Source organism: Muntiacus reevesi, chromosome 3 (genome assembly GCF_963930625.1).
Source record: "Muntiacus reevesi chromosome 3, mMunRee1.1, whole genome shotgun sequence".
Taxonomy (NCBI): domain Eukaryota; kingdom Metazoa; phylum Chordata; class Mammalia; order Artiodactyla; family Cervidae; genus Muntiacus; species Muntiacus reevesi.
This window is the reverse complement of record NC_089251.1, coordinates 202,453,561-202,473,057: the sequence shown is the minus strand read 5'-3', so window position 1 is coordinate 202,473,057 and position 19,497 is coordinate 202,453,561. Positions and strand designations below refer to the sequence as shown.

General features: G+C 50.1%; 1 protein-coding gene across 1 annotated transcript in view; it reads left to right on the top strand.

Moving 5' to 3' along the window:
• MARCO (macrophage receptor with collagenous structure) overlaps nucleotides 1–18,819 on the top strand; it is a 36,640-nt gene extending 17,821 nt beyond the window's left edge. Inside the window, exons 4-13 of the mRNA XM_065927821.1 lie at nucleotides 148–192; nucleotides 5,015–5,113; nucleotides 5,224–5,259; nucleotides 5,744–5,842; nucleotides 5,936–5,998; nucleotides 14,873–14,917; nucleotides 15,753–15,851; nucleotides 16,326–16,370; nucleotides 17,083–17,259; nucleotides 18,627–18,819. Of these exons, the coding sequence (XP_065783893.1) occupies nucleotides 148–192; nucleotides 5,015–5,113; nucleotides 5,224–5,259; nucleotides 5,744–5,842; nucleotides 5,936–5,998; nucleotides 14,873–14,917; nucleotides 15,753–15,851; nucleotides 16,326–16,370; nucleotides 17,083–17,259; nucleotides 18,627–18,757 (839 nt within the window). The 3' untranslated portion in view covers nucleotides 18,758–18,819. The remainder of the gene's footprint in view (nucleotides 1–147; nucleotides 193–5,014; nucleotides 5,114–5,223; nucleotides 5,260–5,743; nucleotides 5,843–5,935; nucleotides 5,999–14,872; nucleotides 14,918–15,752; nucleotides 15,852–16,325; nucleotides 16,371–17,082; nucleotides 17,260–18,626) is intronic.
• The last annotated feature ends 678 nt before the right edge of the window (nucleotides 18,820–19,497 follow it).

Here is a 19,497-nt window from a genome sequence, read left to right as displayed (position 1 = left end):
TCCAAAGGGGCCCAGGGTGGACCTCGCCTCCCCCACCTGCCAGGAGCGCTCGCACAGAAGTCATAGAAACCACCTCTGTCTACTGGCCCCATAATCCTTTTTTTCCTCCTTGTCCAGGCTACATTCTGAATTCCTTTTCCTTTCCAGGACCCCCAGGACCCCGAGGCCCACCAGGAATCAAGGGGGAGGCAGGTGAGCAGGGGCTGGGTGTGCTGCCGGCCAGGCAGCAGCCCGTCTCGGAGCAGCTGCAAACACACACCCCACCCTGAGAGTCTGAACTCCAAGTGGGGTCTGTGTGTGAGGAAGGTCACCTGGGGTGAGACCCTATGCATCCTGGGATGCTGGGAAGTACCTGCTTCACAGAGGAGACACCTAGGTGTGGATGGAAGGGTGAGGACACTCCAAGACCCTCCCTGGTGCTCAGAATACAAGCCTATGAACGTCCCTGAAGAGAGTCAAGCTCATTGGTCCAAACCCCAGAGCCTGACACAACTGCCTTCACCATAGACTGGTTGCACGACCTGGGGAGCACTTCTTTACCTCTCTAGGTCTCAGTTTCTTTGTCTGTAAAATGGGGATAAGAATGCTTCAGAGGATTACTGGGGTCTGTAAAATGGGGATAAGAATGCTTCAGAGGCTTACTGGGAAGTTAAAATTACAATTCAAAGCCCATGATTGGCTCTCTTTTTTAGGCTGTGGCCTTAATATGCCCAAGTGCCTTACCAGCGGCCATGGCAAGGCTGGGTCAGAGAGTGTGGGGACTCGGCTGGCTCCTAGGGGAGAGGGGCTTCATCGCTGTTACAATCCATTCTGCCCTTCACTTAGACTCTCAAACCTCCAGTCCCCAGAGGGGTGGAGGCTGCTGAGTTGTAAAAATGCCAAGAAAGCTGTTACTAAAGAAAGAGCAGAATGAGAGGATTTGCAAAGAAAGGGGGAAATAGACTGAGAGCCTCTAAGTCTCCAGGACACTGAGACAGAAAGAAAAACGCCATTATTTGCAGAAGGGAAACTTGTTAGGGGGAAAACTCTTTTTTTTTTTTTTCCAGGAACTAATTTTTAGAAAGATTTTAATAGAAGGGGAAATCCCAGAGGGCCTAGAGTTCTAAGTCTCCAGCAGGGTTTCTCTGGGGAAGGCTTTCAGAATGGAGGATGGGCAAACAGTCAGAGAATTCAGGGGCCCACCCAGGCACACAGTCACACATGCACGGTTGCACTAGGCACCTGCTCACACGTGCACATACACTCACATGCATACACACCCACACACGCAGTCACATGCACTCACCACCCCTACCACAAACTCATACACACTCACTCAGCCTTCAGGGCCAGGGAGCGGCAAGGCCACCCAGAGGATGCTGGGTCGCCAGGCATCCCAGGGGCACAGCTGTGGTCCCTTCTGTCCAGGCGAGCAAAGGACAGGATGGGAAATATGAGATGGGAGTGAGGTGGGGAAGGACCTCCTGCCATGTACAACTGGTGGCAAGGGCAGACACAGGCAGTGCTGGGAACTCAGAGGAGAAAAAGGTGGGGGACCGGAGTGGGGCCTGAGGTGGGCCTGGGTCGGGAGGGGAGACCGCTGGTGGTGAAGACAAAGGGGCTGATAAGGCATCTAGAATCTTCCCTTGATGGCCTGCACTTGGTCTAGAGCAGTGCTTCTCAAGCTAATGGCCACGAATAAGAACCATTCGAGATGCTTTACAGGCGGTGGAGGATTCAGACTCTGGAGGTGTGGGGGAGAGACTTTGAGAAGCACAGCCTACTGCTCTAGCCCTGACTGAGCAGCTCATGCTCCTGGTCTCCAGCCTCCCCAGAGACCGCCCTGGGGGTGGCTCTGGGTGCAGTAGAGGGATGGAGCTGAGGAGCCAGCGGACTTGATTGCCACTCCTGCTCCATCCTACTCACCTGTGTAACTGGACACATCACTTGGCTTGCTGAAATTTAACTTCATTTCAGCAACGAATGGCAATTACACTAAAATAATACTAATTAAATTATATGTGCTTTGCAGGACAGCTATAAGGGTTGGAGACCATTGTTTTCAAACTCTGCTACATTGTAAGTGGTATGAGTGATCCTGTAACACAGAAAGGCATTTCGGTTCCTAGGTCAGACAGATCTGGGTTTGAACGTGGCTCACCAGCTGTGTAATCTCTCCGAACCTCAATTAACTCACCTATGAAAGGGGGATAGTACTAATAACCTTCAGTGAGGACTGATTACAACAGAAATATAAGACAGAAGATGCGTGATACTGTAGCTGGCACGTGGGAATTATCTATATCAGAAGAAACTGAGGGTGCTTGCCTTCACGAAGTGAGCCCTTCTAGGGTTGTGTCGGCCATCCTCAAATACTAGAAAGGTTCTTGTGGAAGAGAAAATAGACTTGCTGTCAGTGGTACCCAGCAGAAGAATGGAGGCTGAGGGGCAGAGGTTTCTGGAGAACCAGTTGTGCTGAGGTAAGGGAGGAACAAACAGTTAAGACTTGGGGCTGCCCCACAATGAAACAAGCGGATATAGGGGTGGAGAGGAGGGGCTACAGAATTCTCCTTGATGGAACAGAAGGGGGATCCTTGCCCCGGGTAGGTGGTCGGACAGTTGACCTATGAGGATGATTCCAAAGGTGGCCCTCCACAATTCTCTGTGGACCAGACTTTCTCAAGGTGGCCCCGGCAGCCCCAGAGCGGGGATGGATGAGTCAAGCCTTTGCCTGTGGAGTCTGAACCACACTGCTTCCCACCTCACCCTCACCCACTGCCACACCCAGGCTCAGGGCTGGGAGCACTGCAGCTGGTGAGCGGAAATGCATCGGATTCATGTCTTCAGAAATCAGGACTCCTCTCCCCAAATTACCCACTGTTTGCCCAATCCACCACCTGCAGACAGGGTTAGCAGACCAAGTGGGACCCACCCCTATAGTATTGAATACTGAGGTCTTCCCTGCTTTGTCCCAGAAGATGGGTAATGCCACTGCGATGAGGTTCCAGGGGATCATGTCAATCTACTTCACTCCACCTTTAGCTGTGATGATGGGGAGGTTCTGAAGTCAGATTAGCTGTGATTCCTCAGCTGGTGCCAGATTCCGGTACTTTCACCAGTACTACTTTGCTTCCCAAGGTGGTCCTCTTTGTGGAGACACGGAAGTCATAGCAACACTCACTCAGGCCCACACCAGTTTCAAGAAACCTCCTACAGGAACTTCCCTGTCAGTCCAGTAGTGAGGACTCCATTCTCTTGGGGTTCAATCCCTGGTCGGGGAACTAAGATCTTGAAAACTGCATGGGAGAGCAAAAAAAGAGAAAAGAAACCTCATACAGTCACACAATTGCCTTAACGTGAAGACCCTGACCGGCCCAAGCAGCAGTGCACCCACGAATGCCTCAGGAACATACTTCCTTGCATTGCCCTGGCCTTTTGGCCCTTCTGCTCAAGTGGATGCTCTGAAGGACCAAAAACTTGCTTGCTCTTTGCATCTGAGGCAGTTGTAAGGGACTTCCATTGCAATCAAGGTCTCTATGGCTGTTTTGTCTTCCATCAAGGAATAATCATTCTCTAAGTACCTTAACCACCTCACAGAATCTCATTCTCAAGACTTACACCTACCATCTCTCAACTCTTAGACCCAGAGAGTTCTGTATGGCAGTTGCTTCTTTGCCTCCACTCAAGACCACTATGCCTACTTTCCTTATTCATTAGAGAGGCAGCCAGGCCTTTCTGTGTTCTCCCCGGCTCTGCTGCAGCTGCTGCTGCTAAGCCGCTTCAGTCGTGTCTGACTCTGTGCGACCCCACAGATGGCAGCCCACCAGGCTCCTCCACCCCCGGGATTCTCCAGGCAAGAACACTGGAGTGGGTTGCCATTTCCTTCTCCAACGCATGCCTGCATGCTAAGACCCTTCAGTTGTGTCCGACTCTATGCGACCCTATGGACAGCATCCCACCAGGCTCCTCTCTCCACAGGATTCTCTAGGCAAGAGTACTGGAGTGGGTTGCCATTTCCTTCTCCCTCCAGCTCTGGAATCATGAAAATAATGGAATAGAGCCCTTTAACCAAGTTCCATCTTAACGAGCCAGTCCTGCCCCCTGAGGGAGTTGCTAGGATTGGGACTCTGTTGATGGTGGGTCCTCACCAGCCTTCCTCAGCCAGTGGGTACCGATGAGCAGGCCCTTTATGGGTGGCTGGCAGGTTCAGGAAGCGGTTGCCGAGCCCTGCCCAGAGAGGAGCCTCCCTCGATTGATACGCTCTGAACAGCGGCAGGAAGGAGAGGGGAGTGATGGAAGACAGAGGAGACGAAGGACTGGGGCAAGCCCGGAATACTGATGCCAAGTGGAAAATCTGAAACCCTGGCCACCAGGTGTCTGAACCACTAGGGGGACAAGTGCTGTCGCAATGTTTTTCTCCCCATCAGTACCTCAAAGCTTCTGCTCTCAGCACTTGAAATCTGCTTTCTGGAATATTCAGAATTCCGTTTGGGAAGCTTAAAAAAATAGTTCTCCAAATTCAGACACTGAAATAAGGCAGGCAATGCTGATGGAGAGCTCAGCTTCTGGGACCTTCCACTTCCCATCTGCCAGGCCAGGTCCTCTCATCCATTTTCCATGAGTTTATGCCTGGTCTCCGGGCAAGGTGGCGTGCTCCTTGAAGGCAGTCATTGTGTCTTCCACTTCTGGGCACCAAGTTCGAGGAGTCTGAGTTTAGAATTTGAGTGGGACCGGACGTGTCAGAGTTGGATGTGGTGGCCGGGCTCGCCCTCCTCCCACGGTGGTGGTGGTTTAGTTGTAAAGTTGTGTCCGACTCTTTGCGACCCCATGGACTGTAAACTGCCAGGCTCCTCTGTCCATGGGATTCTCCAGGCAAGAACACTGGAGTGGGTTGCCATTTCCTTCTCCAGGGGATCTTCCTGACCCAGGGATCGAAACCGAGTCTCCTGCACTGCAGGCGGATTCTTTAACTACTGAGCCACCAGGGAAGCCCCGCCCTCCTCCCACGTCTGACCACAGTTTCTTGGTTTTTTAGGAAGAAAAGGAGACATGGGCATGAAAGGAGACATGGGGGTCATGGGACCCCCCGGAGCTCGGGGGGATAAAGGTGACTCAGGAAAGCCCGGTTCCCCAGGTAAGGGTCTGCACTGTCAAGTCTGTTGTCCTGTGGGTATTCCCCTTTTGTCTAGCAGGCTGAAGCTAGAGGGTAAAAATACAGTCCCTAAAAATCCTTCTGTATTTTAGGAGTGGCTGGAATTCCTGGAATCAAAGGTGATCAAGGTAAGAATTGTAGGAATGGTCATCATTCCAGGTACCACTGTCCCTGTCCTGTATTTGACTGTAATATTAACCCAGAGCCTCTGAGATTTTGTAAAACCTGGCCCATCCTTAAGAAGAACAGAGCAGTATTCAGAGGGCAGGCCTAATTGATATTCTTTCCGAGAGCTTCTCTTCACTCTGTTGCTCAGGCCTGTGCAGCCAGACACTCACACCCCGAGTTGTGAGTAAGTCCGTAAGCTTCAAACCCTGCAGCAGTGAATGGAAATAAATTAATAAATTGCTGAGACTGTAATTCTCCTCCCACTAATAGGGTTAGTTTAAGGCTTCTAAAGAGAGATCTTTCAAGCTGCTTAAAAGCTTAACACTCTTTTAAGGTGTTAAGAGATGCATGTGCCACTGCAGAGAACAGAGGTGTGTTGAAAGCATAGGCAGCCAGGCCCTCTACCAACTACCCCCAGCCTTCTATTCATGACTTTCCTTTCAGGACCACCTGGAGTGAAGGGTCTTCCAGGCTTTCCAGGAGCTGTGGGATCCCCAGGTGCCAAGGGTGAGACTGGCAGCATTGGCCCCACTGGGCCAATAGGTGAGGTCCTGGGTCCTGTGGTGGGTGTGGGGAGTGATGTCTGAAGACCCACCCAGCCCAGCCCTGACACTCTCTGTGGCATCTGTTGTCCAGGACCACCAGGGGTGCCCGGGAGACCAGGAGTCGAAGGTGTGAAAGGAAGCAAGGGGGACACAGGTAACAGAGGCTGCGGGTAGGCGGGCAGGTGGGGTTTCTGGGTGTCAGTGATGGACGCAGAGCAGGACCACTGCCCAGCAGGGCCATCAGAAGGAGGCAGAGGCTCTCCTGTGCTCTGGCCCCTGAAGCATCTGGATTTAAGAAGGGCACTTTTCTCTGCCAGAGCCCTTTGAGTCCAAGGCCCTGTGGCTGTTTGTCTCTGCCCAGACTTCACGAGAGACCTTGAATGCCACAATCAAATCTCCACTGGCAAACGAGGGGGTGGTGTGCGCACCTTGCTCGCACTGACCCCTGGCCTGCCTTCCAGCGGTGGATGTAGAGTCCGCTCTCTCCACTGACCTGAGGTGGGCCCCAGGGGTCAGGGCTCTGGATTTGGGCAGCAGTTGTCAAAAAAGCCCTGGTGGCTCAAGAGGGTAAAGCATTTGCAATGCAGGAGCCCGGGTTTGATCCCTGGGTTGGGAAGATCCCCTGGAGAAGGAAATGGCAACCCACTCCAGTACTCTGGCCTGGAAAATCCCATGGATGGAGAAGCCTGGTAGGTTACAATCCACAGGATCACAAACAGTTGGACACTACTGAGCGATTTCACTTTGTCAAAAAACCCTTCTTGCACATTCTCCCAGGGGGGCCCAGGCTGAAAGGAGGGACCCACAGTTACCCAACTCACAGAGACTAGTTCATGAACCATCACGCCAACTTAGTCAAGGTCATAAACCAGTAGGCCAATTTAGTCAAATTTATAAACCATCCTACCAATGTGGTCTGCTTTATAAACAACTGCTAACTTTTGCTAGTCACTAAGTCTGGGCACCCATGATGACCTAGGAAGTCTGGTCCACTGGATAGTCTAGAAAGTGTTGGGCCTCCAAGACATATAAGACCTGGTTCCTGCCCTCAGACATACAGGCTGGTACAGGAGACAGGCAGACTGACTGTCAGATGGTGTCAGGCCCACTCTGCTGAGGGTTTGTGTGGAGGAATAGGAATGCCACGTGTCATTTAGGAAGCCAGGTGCAGGCCAGGAGGTGCTGTGGCCAGTGCAGGGTGAGAAAGGGCTGGGCATCTTCCAAGGATGTCTGTGAACAGTCACTGCCGGTGCAGAAGGTCATACTTGAGTTAGACAATCTGGACGCCTTCACCCCAGAGCCACGCTAGAAACCCACACTGGGAGCAGGCCCTCTCATTTTTCATTGATAAAGTGGTCAATGGATTGATTGATTTTTTTTTAAACAGATGTGACTTGGCTCTGTCAAAATCTTCAAGTTCACAGTGGCCCCTGGTGTGGGTAGCAAAATGTAGCATCTTGCAGGAGTGATGAAAGAGCTGGAGTTGAGTCATAGAGGATGACTAGGGCTTGGCCAGGTGGAGAGAAGAAGGCAAGTCTAGAGAAAGGGAGTCTTGGAAGGTGAGGGAGGGCTCTGTAGGTCAGCATCCCTTGAGTCCAGATCTGGCATCTGGTGGAGGTTCGGGAAGCTCTGGCCAGAAAGCTGGGCAGGCCACTTTCTGAGCCTAGGACTCTGGGTCTTTGACATTTGGGTTTCCCCTGGAGGGTGTCAGGAGCCCTGACACAGGTGACTCCTATACACACTGTCCTTATAACCCATCCATCTTCAAAGCTGTTTTCGTTTTCACAGATGGTGGGTCAGGACAGGCAGGGGCTCTGCTACCCAATCCCATGTGGATGCCACCTGAAGGCTCTCAGCAAAGTCTCGCCTTCCAGGCTCCATCTGGGTGTAGTGGTCAGGGAACCCCAATTTATTGGCTGATTCTTTCTGATCTTATACTTCTGTCTTTCCTGACCCCAGATCTTAGGATTTCTGATTCCGAGGCCTAAAGCTGTCTCACCCCTGAGTTTTCTGCTTGGCTTCATGGCGATGTTGGCTTTTCTGCCTCAGTTATAAATTTTGGGGGGAGCCCCTGCACCCCATCCATTTTGGGGGGAGCCCCTGCACCCCATCCCCCCTTTGCCATACTAGCGATTCTTGCCTAAGCAAGAGTACTGGGTGATAAAACAAGATTTTACACCAAGAAGCACTGCACCCACCTCCCAGGTCCCCAGCCTGTGTCTCCCACTGTCCGAAGGCGGGGAATCTTGCCTACACTCTGCATCCTGGGAGGGTTTGATTCCTAAAACTCAAAGGGCATTTTCATGATAGCTCAACAGGATCCACACTCTTGTTAGAGCTGCTTCACAAAGAGATGCAGCTAGGGTTGGAATCCAGGGCTGGCTGACTCAAAACTTGGGGCTGCATCCATTATACTTGATCATGCTGCCTTTTCCCTGAAACAACCTGAGAGCACCCCCACCCCATCAGGGCATTCTGATGAGGAGCACCTTCTCTCTCTACCCAAGTCCTGGAAGGATCAAAGCAGAAGCTTCAATAGCTTCTTCCACTCTTTGAAGGAAACAGAGCTGTCAGGCCCTGCTATAGTTCTTTGTTATTTACCCAAGATCCCACCCCAAGATCCCACAGACACTTTTGGTTGACTGGGAATCATTTTACCTCCATTATCAAGTCCCTTGGGGCTGCTAGTGGTAAAGAACCTGCCCACCAATGCAGGACACATAAGAGATGCAGGTTCTACCCCTGGGCTGGGAAGAGCCCCTGGAGAAGGGCATGGCAACCCACTCCAGTATTCTTGTCTGGAGAATCCCATGGACAGAGGAGCCTGGCGGGATACAGTCCATGGGGTCACAAAGAGTCAAACATGACTGAAGCAGCTCACCACACACACATGCATATGAGGTGGGCAGTTATTCCTTAACTCCAGTTGCTCAAGTAAACACGATGAATTGCATTTTCAATTTGGGGTGTGTGATGATCATAAGTTATTCCAAATTGCATAGGTTTCCCACTCAAATCCAAATGTTTCCCTTGATCAAGTAGCAGATGGTTCACATAGACAGCTTGGATTCCCGTGGGACCATAACCTGGCTAGGTTAGCCAAGGCTGTGTATCATGCTGAAGTCATGGGTTAATGGACTTTTGGAGAGGTCAGATTTCTGAAGTGTGAGAAGGAAGGGAGGGTGGGAGCCAGATCTTCTCATCATGGAAGGCAATTTCTATTTGTCAATGTCAGGATGTTGGTGATCCCCAAGCTAGAGGTACTGCAGTATTTGTTCAGTTTTGATTATATCAAGCCAGTTTTTCAAACTGATGCATTTCCCATTTTGTAAATAAAATCATCAGTCTCACAGGAGACTATCCAGCTGCATGGGATTGAAAACAGAGAAATTACGGTTGCTTAACTTAACCTACATAACAGCTAGACCTCATTTTTGTGCATGTATGCTCAGTTGCTCAGTTGTGTCTGACTCTTTCCCACCCTATGGACTTCAGTGACCAGGCTCCTCTGTCCATGGGATCTCCCAGGCGAGAAGACTGGAGTGAGTTGCCATTTCCTACTCCAGGGATCTTCCCAACCCAGGAATCAAGCCTGTGTCTCCTGAATTGGCAGGAGGGTTCTTTACCACTGAGCCACTTGGGAAGCCCCGTTATTGTGCATTAACTACCAAAAGAAAGAAGTTTGTTTATTATTAACAACACCTCTAAGCCAGGTACTCTGTTTGAGCCTTTACTCCCATGATCACAGTACATCCACCCACACAGCTGAGTTTCACCATCCCTACCTCACAGCTGAGGAAGTAAAGGCTCCCAGAAAGTAAGACCTTTCCTCGGGGTCTCATAGTTAATACACACTGAGTCCAAGATTTAATCCCAAAGTCTGGTTCCAAAATTATGCTTTTCTAAATTTTGTTGTATAGAATAGCGTAGAGCATAGGACACAGAGAGATCAGAAATGCCCGTATTTTCTACCCCACAGTAGATGGGTCAATCCTAGTTGAGTCACCAAATCTTCCTACTGTTTTAAACACTCAATATCCACACTCCAACCCATTCTGGTGGAATATTTCCCCATGTTTATACCCCTTGGGAAAAAGAAGCCATCTCAGATTAAAGATGGCAAAGAGGAGACTCCTTCCATTCTGTTGGGAAGAGAGATTGCATAGCTAAAACTTAAGATAGGACATTATCACCGAGAAGAAATTTTTCTAATGGTAGTTCCTTTCACCACTCACAAACCCCCAAAACTTAGTGTTTCTAACCTTTGATCTTTCAAATGACTGCAAAATCACCCGACTTCAGGAAAAAAAAGTTAAAAAAAAAAAAATCCACAAGAAAACTAATTTTAGCTCTAAATCCTTTAGCCATTTCGAAAAGTAAACTTTGTTTGAAAATAAGGAAGGGCTCACTTCAGCTTGTGATCATGGCATTTCTCTACCTCCACATCTCATGAAACGATGTTAGAAGCAGCCAAAACATTTAAGCTCCAAAATACCAGTCTGATCAAAATTTCTGCATCTCAACAGTACTCATATCTAAAATATAACAAGAATCTGAATTTTCTATGTCCCTTTATGTTTCTTCTGAGGCTAAGCCAATGTGCCAGTAACTTGAAATCTAGTTCCTCATCTGTATTTAAAGATGTGTTTTACTTTTAAAGTAACAAAGAATAATCCAATAGCAATTAAACCCTAGATCATGAATACAATTTCTCAGCTAATTTCATTCCCCGTGTCTAACTATTGAGTTAGTCTAAGAATTTATTAAATTCTCCCAACTCATATTACTAAATTGCCACAGATTTTCCCTCATTTTCCTGTTTCTTAGAGACATTTGTAGAAGTCTACATGTGTCCCAGTTTTGGGTCCCCTATCTACCATCTGACTTCTTATCAGACAACTCTAAGTTGTTTGTTATTAAATTAACCATAAATTTGCCAGGCTGCACTTAGCCTGTAAGTTGGGATGGTATTGAAGGCAGTTTCCCAACGTACTGCAAATTTCTACATTAAATCAGAGTCAGTAGGCCTGTATATTATGTTGGATTTGTCAACTAGCTAGGTGATGATAGGTTGATATAGGACCTTGCAAGGCCTTGGTTTGCTCCTCTACGGAGTATGGGGAAAGGTCTAGAACAATAGCCAGGTCCCTGACAATTGGCCAGCATTCTGGATTTGAAACAGGCAATTTCCCCTGATTGAAGGGAAAGATTTTAGGCAGAGCACCAACTGAACATGAACCAATAGGAAGGCTTATGCTTTTCAACTAAACTATCTTCTTGGGAGAAAATTATGTCTCTAAATAAGCACCTTGCAAATAAACATTTGGGTCCCTTTCAGCTTGAGCCTGTGACACCCAGGGAATCCCAGTTTGCTTGTGGTTAAGAGGACAAACTCAGCATTCCTTCCCTTCCAGTGTAGGCTTACAACATGCACTTCTGAACACGCACTCTGTTTTTCAGCCATTTCTCCTTCTCCCTGATCCAATCAGGATGCCACCTTAATTTATAGCAAAGTAATTACTAGTCCTTGGATCCATGCACAACCATTCAGTGAGTACCCTCTCAGAGTCAAGGGAGGCCTGGAGAGAAATCACACAAAACTCAGTTCCAGTGTTCTCCCCTTGAAGAGGGGAGTTTTGAAGATAAAACCTACACCTATCATATATCTGTTCATACCTATTATACATTTCTTAGAGGGCATTTTATCAAGGGCCAGTGGGTTCCATGAGAGCTCAGCCAGGGGAGGGGTCATTAGTTCTTTAGAGACAGGAAGTCCTCTCGAAGGAGGTGAGCTGTGTGCTGGTCCCTGAAGACTGAGTCGGATGTGTTTAGGGAAGTGGTTACTCAAATCTTGATTCCTGGACTAGAGGCATCAGCAATACCTGGAAACTTGTTAAAAACACAGCGTCTCAGATGCCCAAATCAGATGCACTGAATCGGAAACTCTGGGGTGGAGCTTAGCAAGTTGTTTTTTGCTTGTTTGTCTGTTTGTTTTTAGAAATGTAAGGGAGAAGCATTTTTAAATACTTTTATTTATTTATTTGGCTGCGCCTGGTCTTAGTTGTAGCATGCAAACTCTCAGTGTGGCATGCATGTGGGATCTAGTTCCCTGACCAGGTATCGAACCCAGGGCCCCTGCATTGGGAGCTCAGAGTCTTAGTCACTGGACCACCAGAAAAGTCCCAGAAAGTTTTTAACAAACCTTGTACAGGGGACTCTGATGTTCACTGTAGTTTGACTACTCGTGTAGGAGTAAGCAATGGGCCAAGGCTACTGAAAGTCTTTGGAACCAGGTGGAGAGCCCATGTGAAATTCCAGGCGGGAGTGAGCTGGCACGCTGGTGGAACAAGCAGCCACAGTGCCCAGTGGGAGGCCAACGCTGGTTCCCAAACCCAACTTCACCACTCCCTCTCTGTGCGACCTGGGATAAATCACCTAGCATCTCTGAGTGTAGATTCCCTCCTCTATAAAGAGGGAAATGTTACAACCCAGCAGGGCAGCTGAGAGATGTATGGGAAGCCCCTGACAGGGTGTGCAGCACAGCGCGTGCAGGGGCAGATGCTTGGTCTCTAAGACGTGAGGGGCTGGGGGAGGGTGTGAGAGATGAGGTGGAGAGTCAGTCCTCGGGGACCACGGACCTAGTGAACCAGGGCTTACCTAGGGCTCCTGCTTGCACAAGAAATTTGTTGTTTGGGGCTTTGGAGGCTTCTTAGGTAGTGGGGAGGCAATCAGGAGAGATCACAGTGTGAGATGGCGTCAACCTTGCATCTAGGGACAGGCTCTTAAGGTAAAGATTTGTGCAATATGGCACCCTTTATGATGAGACACGGGGGGTCAAGAGTCGAGATGTGAACCATTTTTCTATCTAACAACCAAAGACAGGTTTCTGAATGCGGTTTCCCCTCCCTAATCTTGACACCTGCAATTCAGATGCCGGTAAGCACAGAGTCTGACTTCCCAGATGGCTCCATACTGAAGAATCTGCCCTCCAATGTAGAAGAGTCAGGTTTGATCCCTGGGTCAGGAAGATCCCCTGGAGGAGGAAATGGAAACCTACTCCAGTATTCTTGCCTGGGAAATCCCAGGGACGGAGGAGCCTGATGGGCTACAATCCATGGGGTCACAAAGAGTCAGGTACAACTGAGCGACTGAGCACACACCCAAGTAGAGAGTCCACATCTGCCGCCCCTGCTGGGCCACTTACGGTCAACAGCAAACATTTGGAGGGGCTTCCTGGGCAGCAAGGCCGGAGCTCCTGTGGGGCCTTTAGCCCCAGGATCCCAGGTCCCCCCACTGGAGGAGTACAGGCAAGTACCAAAAGGGTCCCCGGGGTCCGCGCGGCACCACTGGCCAGACCCGAGGCTTAGGGCTTGACACAGGCGACTTCGTCTCAGTCGCATAACCATCCCCGAGGCAACCAGCAGCTCAGAGGAGAAAGGTTAGGCTGATGGAGAGGGAACTGGACTAAATGTCTCGGAGGCAGATGCAAACCTAGGCTATCTGACTCTGGGCCCTGTGCTGCCTTAGGAGGAAGCGCATCATCCATGGGCAAGGCCAGAGAAGGTATTATAGTCGGCAACATCTAGCATCATAGCAGCTTTCACAGGCTTGATCCAGTTCTCCAGGAGACCAGAGGGGTGAGACTTTCCAAACAGAGGGAGCAGAGGAAGCACAGCTGGCCCGGGGTGAGCTGGGGCCTGCCTGCCAGCTGACCTCAAAGGTTCCTCCAGCTTTTAGAAGAGGCTCTCTGAGATTCAAACTGGTCCTCATCTCAAGAATGAGGGGCAAAACTAGTTGCTCTCTCAGATCTTTCCAGCCCTTCCAACCTCCCTTAGTGCCCAGGCCTGCAGCAGCAGCTCCGAGCTCCTCAGCCCTCTGACTCTCCTCCTCAGGCTAGCCATCTGAAAGGCAGCCAGGAGCCAGGACCCCTTGTTCATCATTCCAAGAAGGGATCCTGAACAGGCCTGCCAGGCCCCGCCTCTGCCCTCCACTGACCAGCACACAGTGGGTGCTCAGGAAAGCCAGGAACTTGAAGTGGGAGATAGGAACATCCCTCAGGCGATTCGCAGTGAGAGTAACTGAGTTCCTCTTGGTTCCTAGTGACCATCCAATGAGTGGGTTTTTGGTTAAAGCCGAGCTGGCTTGTTGGAAGGGACCCCAGTCAAGATCATGGTGGAAGTACAATCCCATTGTTACCCTCAAGAAACTGTTACTTCATGGTCAGTAATGAGCTTTACTTTCCCAAGTTTGTGTGACTATCTTGGAGAGTCCTGTTTCCCTGAAACTGAGAGATCATGGAGTTGCTAAACCAATAGGTTATTATCCCACAAGAAGTAATGACCCGTCATGGTGCTGGGAATAGTGGGCCTTCTACATAAGTTAGTGAATAAAGAGATGAATGGGGGAAGGAAGGAAGAGAGGCAGGAAGGAACTTTCACATCAGAACTACAAATAGGACCATCCCAAATAATTGCAGTGGTTATTTTTCCATTTTCTGGACATGAGACCCTTTAGCTGCCTAACTGTTTAGCTACAGCGGAGGCCACAATGAACTAAACCGATAGACTTGTGGAATATCTACTGAGGCTGAGAGACTCCCAGAGCTTCTAGTGGCCACTGAGTCCCCTCCAGTCTTTTAGAAATAAAAATAACTTTATCTTCAAAGTATCTCTCAATTCTTTTCCAATAGAAAATCTTTTTTCCAATCTTTTCCTTCTTTTGCAACAAGAAGGAATAGATATTAAGCCAGGTTATTACTGGACAAAGAAAGCTAGTTACTGAGTGTGGGGTCTGCTCACCTAACCCAGACCTTCATCCACCACGTTTCTATTTCACCCCAATACACGTCCCCATTTATCTGCAGTCTGTCTGCTTTTATGCTCTGCTAAAGAGGCTTTAAACAATCGAGGAGAACCAATGTGCCTTTCCATCTGCATTAATCAGACAGAAGGTAGAGGTTGTCTAAGATTAAAAGTGTTTAATATCTAAGTTTTATTATCTTCTTCCCTTTTCTGTATTTTGATCTTAGGACTTCAAGGACAGAAAGGAACAAAAGGAGAATCGGGATTTCCAGGTAAAGCACTGGCTTCATTTTAATTTTCCACAATAATGACTGGAAGGACTGTCTGAGGCGGCTTTTGTTGACCCTGAAAGCAGGGCTGTAACCACAGTAACTTTCCACCAGAGTGCCGAGGCCTCCGGGGCTCTTTCAAGCCTCAGGCTCTTCCAGTGATAACGCAGGGGAAAGGGTATAGAGACGGGGGTGGAGTTGAGAGCGAAAACTGTAAAGGAGCCCCGGGAGCTGCCGCATGGCGGTGAATTCAGGCTGCGCAGCCGCCGTGGAGCTAAGCAGCCTTTCTCTCCAGTTCCCAAGATGGTTGCCTGACCTGTATCTCTTTGGTCCATCTCCCTGTTCACTTTGGCCCTCAGGGCACCCCCTCCTCCTGCCACTTCTCACAGGACCATCGTTACAGGCCTCGTCGGTCCCCGCCCTGACACACGGCATTTCTAGTCTTGCCGGCCCCACCCTAAGGAGCCAAAACAAAAACTCCTCAGACACATGTCCTGAGCAGTCTTTATTACTCCTAAGGTGGATTTTCTTTTCCTATTCTAACTTACTAAAGGCGAAATTGAGGCCTGGAAATGTTCTAGCAAATTCTCCCAGAATGGCTTCCACATAATGGCCCCATGAGGACCAACAACTTCGGAATCCTGTCGGCTCTTTTCACCCTCTTCTCCCCGGAGTTTACCTGGGAGGTGGGGGGTGCCCCTGCCCCCAGGCTGAACATCCAAGTAGCCACTGATAGGGGTGTCCTATTCAGGACAATTCATTCATTAAACACCAAGGCTGTTAGTTTCCCTTGGAAAGCAGATCAGAGCATCTGACGGCAGTGGTCTCTCTCCCCCAGGCCTTGCAGGCATGAAGGGAGAGAAGGGAAGCCCAGGCCTGGGAGGCCTCAAGGGGGCTCCTGGACCGAGCGGCCAGAAGGGAGAGCCCGGATCGAGAGGTAAGGTCTCGGCTTCTGACATAGAGTTCAAAGGCAAGGCCTGTTGTCAGGGGTCGGGAGTGGCTTTCAGAACCAGAAGGCTAGAGGTTTAGCGGTTCTGTGGAGACGTCTTGTGCCAGGACTGCCCTCGCCCGGAGCCTAGAGGTGAATCAGGCGCAGCAGGTGACAACGTGCCGGCACCACGCCCAGCCCTGGACCCTACAGTCTCCGTGACTGCCCTCAGCAGACCTCCCACTCCATGCCTCTTGACCGTCCTTCTCTACTCTAGCTTAAGTCCTTCCTGCCGTACCTCAGGCCCATTTCTTCTTGCTCAGCCATGGCGATCCATGGCATATCCAGCCCCCCTGATGCCAGGGGGCCGGCAAAGAGAGGAGAGAGTCCGACCCCCAGCACTCCTCCCTACCGGTGGCAAAGGAGAGCGGGGGTTCCTGACTTGGTTTCCTTCAAACTGTGCGGCTTTTCTCCTCATGACAGGAGCTACTGGGCCACAAGGAGCCAAGGGAGAAAAAGGTCAAAAAGGTAATTGCTATTTCTGTTCTCTTTAACGTATGCTACAGAGGCTACTCTGTACTTGAAAGTTGTATGTGTCCTGGGGGAGAGGCCTTGGTTCTCAGAGAGATTCCTCATTTGGGGGGAAAGCTGAAAGGCTTGTCCCTTGAATAAGCCTGCTCGTGTCCCAGAGCCACAGGTAGCAGTTTCTCTCCCTCCCTTCTTTCCTCGCTTCTTCCCCACCCCCAATTCCCTCCCTCTTTTCCTCCCTTCTTCCTCCTCCCTTTTTCTCCCTCCACAACACGAGAAAACGTGGTGGGCTGGATGTGCAAGGCCAGCTGCAGAGGCACCTCCCGCTGTGGCCTCAGGCCTGCGAGCCTCAGTGCACAGAGGCCGCTGACAGTGCTGGAGCCGTAACATGGGATCTTACCGCTGTGAAGACAGCCAAGCAGAGACTTCTTTTCCCTAACTGTAGGACATCCAAGGCAAAAAGAGAAGGGGGAGGCAGAGGATGAGCTGGTGAGATAGCATCACCGACTCAATGGACACGAGTCTGAGCAAAGTCTGGGACATAGTGAAGGACAGGGAAGCCTGGCGTCCTGCAGTCCATGGGTCGCAAAGAGTCATCCATGACTGAGTGCCCGAACAACAGCAGGACTTCCAAAAATTAAGAGGCCGAACCTGCATCTGCCCAAAGCCTGGTGCTGCATCCCTCACCTCTCCCCGTGTGTTTCGTCACCAGGCGACTCCTCACTAACCGTCCGGATTATCGGCTCTAGGAGCCGAGGCCGAGCTGAAGTCTTCTATAACGGTGCATGGGGGACAATCTGCGATGACGGCTGGGAAAATGCAGATGCCACCGTTTTCTGCCGCATGCTGGGTTACTCCTCTGGAACTGCTATCTACAATGTGGGAGCTGGTGAGTGAATCAGTCCTCAACCAGGAGTCTTTTACTTTTTTTTTGAGGTATTGATGTGAGCTCTCTCTCCTGGGTAGGATGTTGGCGCCCATCAGTTGCAGGTGACTCATCGTGGTTGGCTTAAAAGAAAGGGGTTGGTTCAAGCAACTGAAAAGTTTTGCAATCAGGGCCCCAGTTTACATCCTTCTGGCTGGCAGCCCCAGGAGAAAGAAGGCTCTCTTCCCCTACCAGGACAGAAGTTGCTATCCATCCAACCCTAAAGCCAGAATGCCACATGTCCAACAGTGTTTGTGAGGGATGCTATCGGAAGGACAGCTGAGGGGTGTAAGCTAGGAGAACAAAGATGCCAGGCAGGCAAGCACAGTGGTCATCTCAGCTCTCTGGAACATGAAGGCCTGGGCAGCCCAAGTTTGATCATCTTCAAGGAGAAGGGAAGAGACAGCGAGTCACAGGGACTTCCTAAATCAGTTTTGGAAAGATGTCCTGGAGTGCTGGAGACTCAACTATGTTTTGCAGCAAAAGGTCATTTTCTTTGGCCATAAAAGTGGACCTGTGCTTCCCTGTGGCTCAGTGGTAAAGAATCTGCCTGCCAATGCAGGAGACATGGGTTCAATCCCTTGGTCGGAAAGGTCCCCTGGAGTAGGGCTTGGCAACCCACTCCAGTGCTCTTGCCTGGAAAATTTCACAGACAAAGGAGCTTGGTGGGCTATAGCCTATTGGGTTGCAAAAGCAACCTGGCAACTAAACAACTAAACAACCACCAAGAGCTGACCTGCCAATGACACTAGGCTGGTTTCTCCTGCTCCTGCCCCCAAATCTTCTCTGCCCTTACCCCTCTCCCGCCACCCCACCAAAAATGCTACCTATTTTTTAATCTGAGTCTAGTTGGATTATAAAACTCCTTAAAAATACACATTTCCTCCCACAGATTAAGCCTATATAGATTGTTACACTGTAGTGTAAATTACTGGAGTCAAATAAGCCAGTAATTCCTCTGAGCTCTTGATCTGAAATCGATTGTATCAGAAGGAAGGGGGTTTGAAGAAGATATGAATGCTTTGGAACTGGGAATGACCTAGTTACAAAGGCTTTTAAGGAAGAGACAAACCCTGAGAGATCCCTAGGAGATTTCAAATCATGCTTGGATTACATATAATACTTGGATGAAACTTTTATCAAAGGGTAGAAAGCAGAACAGAGGCAGAGTCATCATAAGAGAGCAGATCAGTCGTCCGCACTGTGGGCCTGGGCAGTTGCAGGAGAAATGATCAGTCTAGCTCCCTGTGGAAGACCCCGAGGACAGACGGACCGCACAGCTTGGCCCCTAATCCCACACTCCTCTCGCTCCTTGCTTTCTCTGTGTCCAGGCTCTGGGAACATCTGGCTGGACGATGTTGCGTGTCGAGGGTCAGAATCAACCCTGTGGGACTGCAACAAGAGCAACTGGGGCTCTCACAACTGCAACCACAGTGAGGATGCGGGCGTGAGCTGCAGCTGACCCCACAGCCCACTCACCACTCTGCCCCCATGGTGTCCACAGCCAAGACACTCAGCCCTCGAAGGGAGGTGGTGCTCTCTGAGGGGCTCCCAGAGGTGGCTGGCAGCCTCTGAAGTGGGTTCAATAAAGCCAATAAAGTTCAAAGCGCTACCTGGCACCGCCCTGGGCTGTGGCTGAAATTACTAGCTCGTCTCTCCTGTCACGCAGTGCTTCATTGAATCCTCATTCTCCTCGCACCCCCACCCGGTGCACAGGGACAGTGGAATCTTAGCTCAGAACTGAGGTACATGGGGGGCTGAAATCCGATGGTGAAAGTGGGGCTCACCTGTTGTCAGAATTAGATGACCAGCCCTTCAGTCGATCAGATGTAGCCTCTTCGTACAGCAGTGGATGGTCCCCCCAGCACTGGGACTGCTCGCCAGCAAATGAAGAAACCTCATGTAGTTGACACCAGGTTGCATGGAAAATAGGAACTGTACCTTTAAGCATGAAAATTTGTTCTCATTAGGATGTGAGTTCCATATACGCAGGAACTTTCATCCATTTTGTTCACCCACGGGAGATGTGGGTTCAATCCCTGGGTTGGGAAGATCTGGCTGGAGGAGGGCATGGTAACCCACTCCAGTATTCTTGCCTGGAGAACCCCATGGACAGAGGAGCCTGGCAGGCTACAGTCCCTGGAGTCTCAAAGAGTCAGACATGACTAATGTGACTTAGCACAGATGCACGCACTTGTAAAT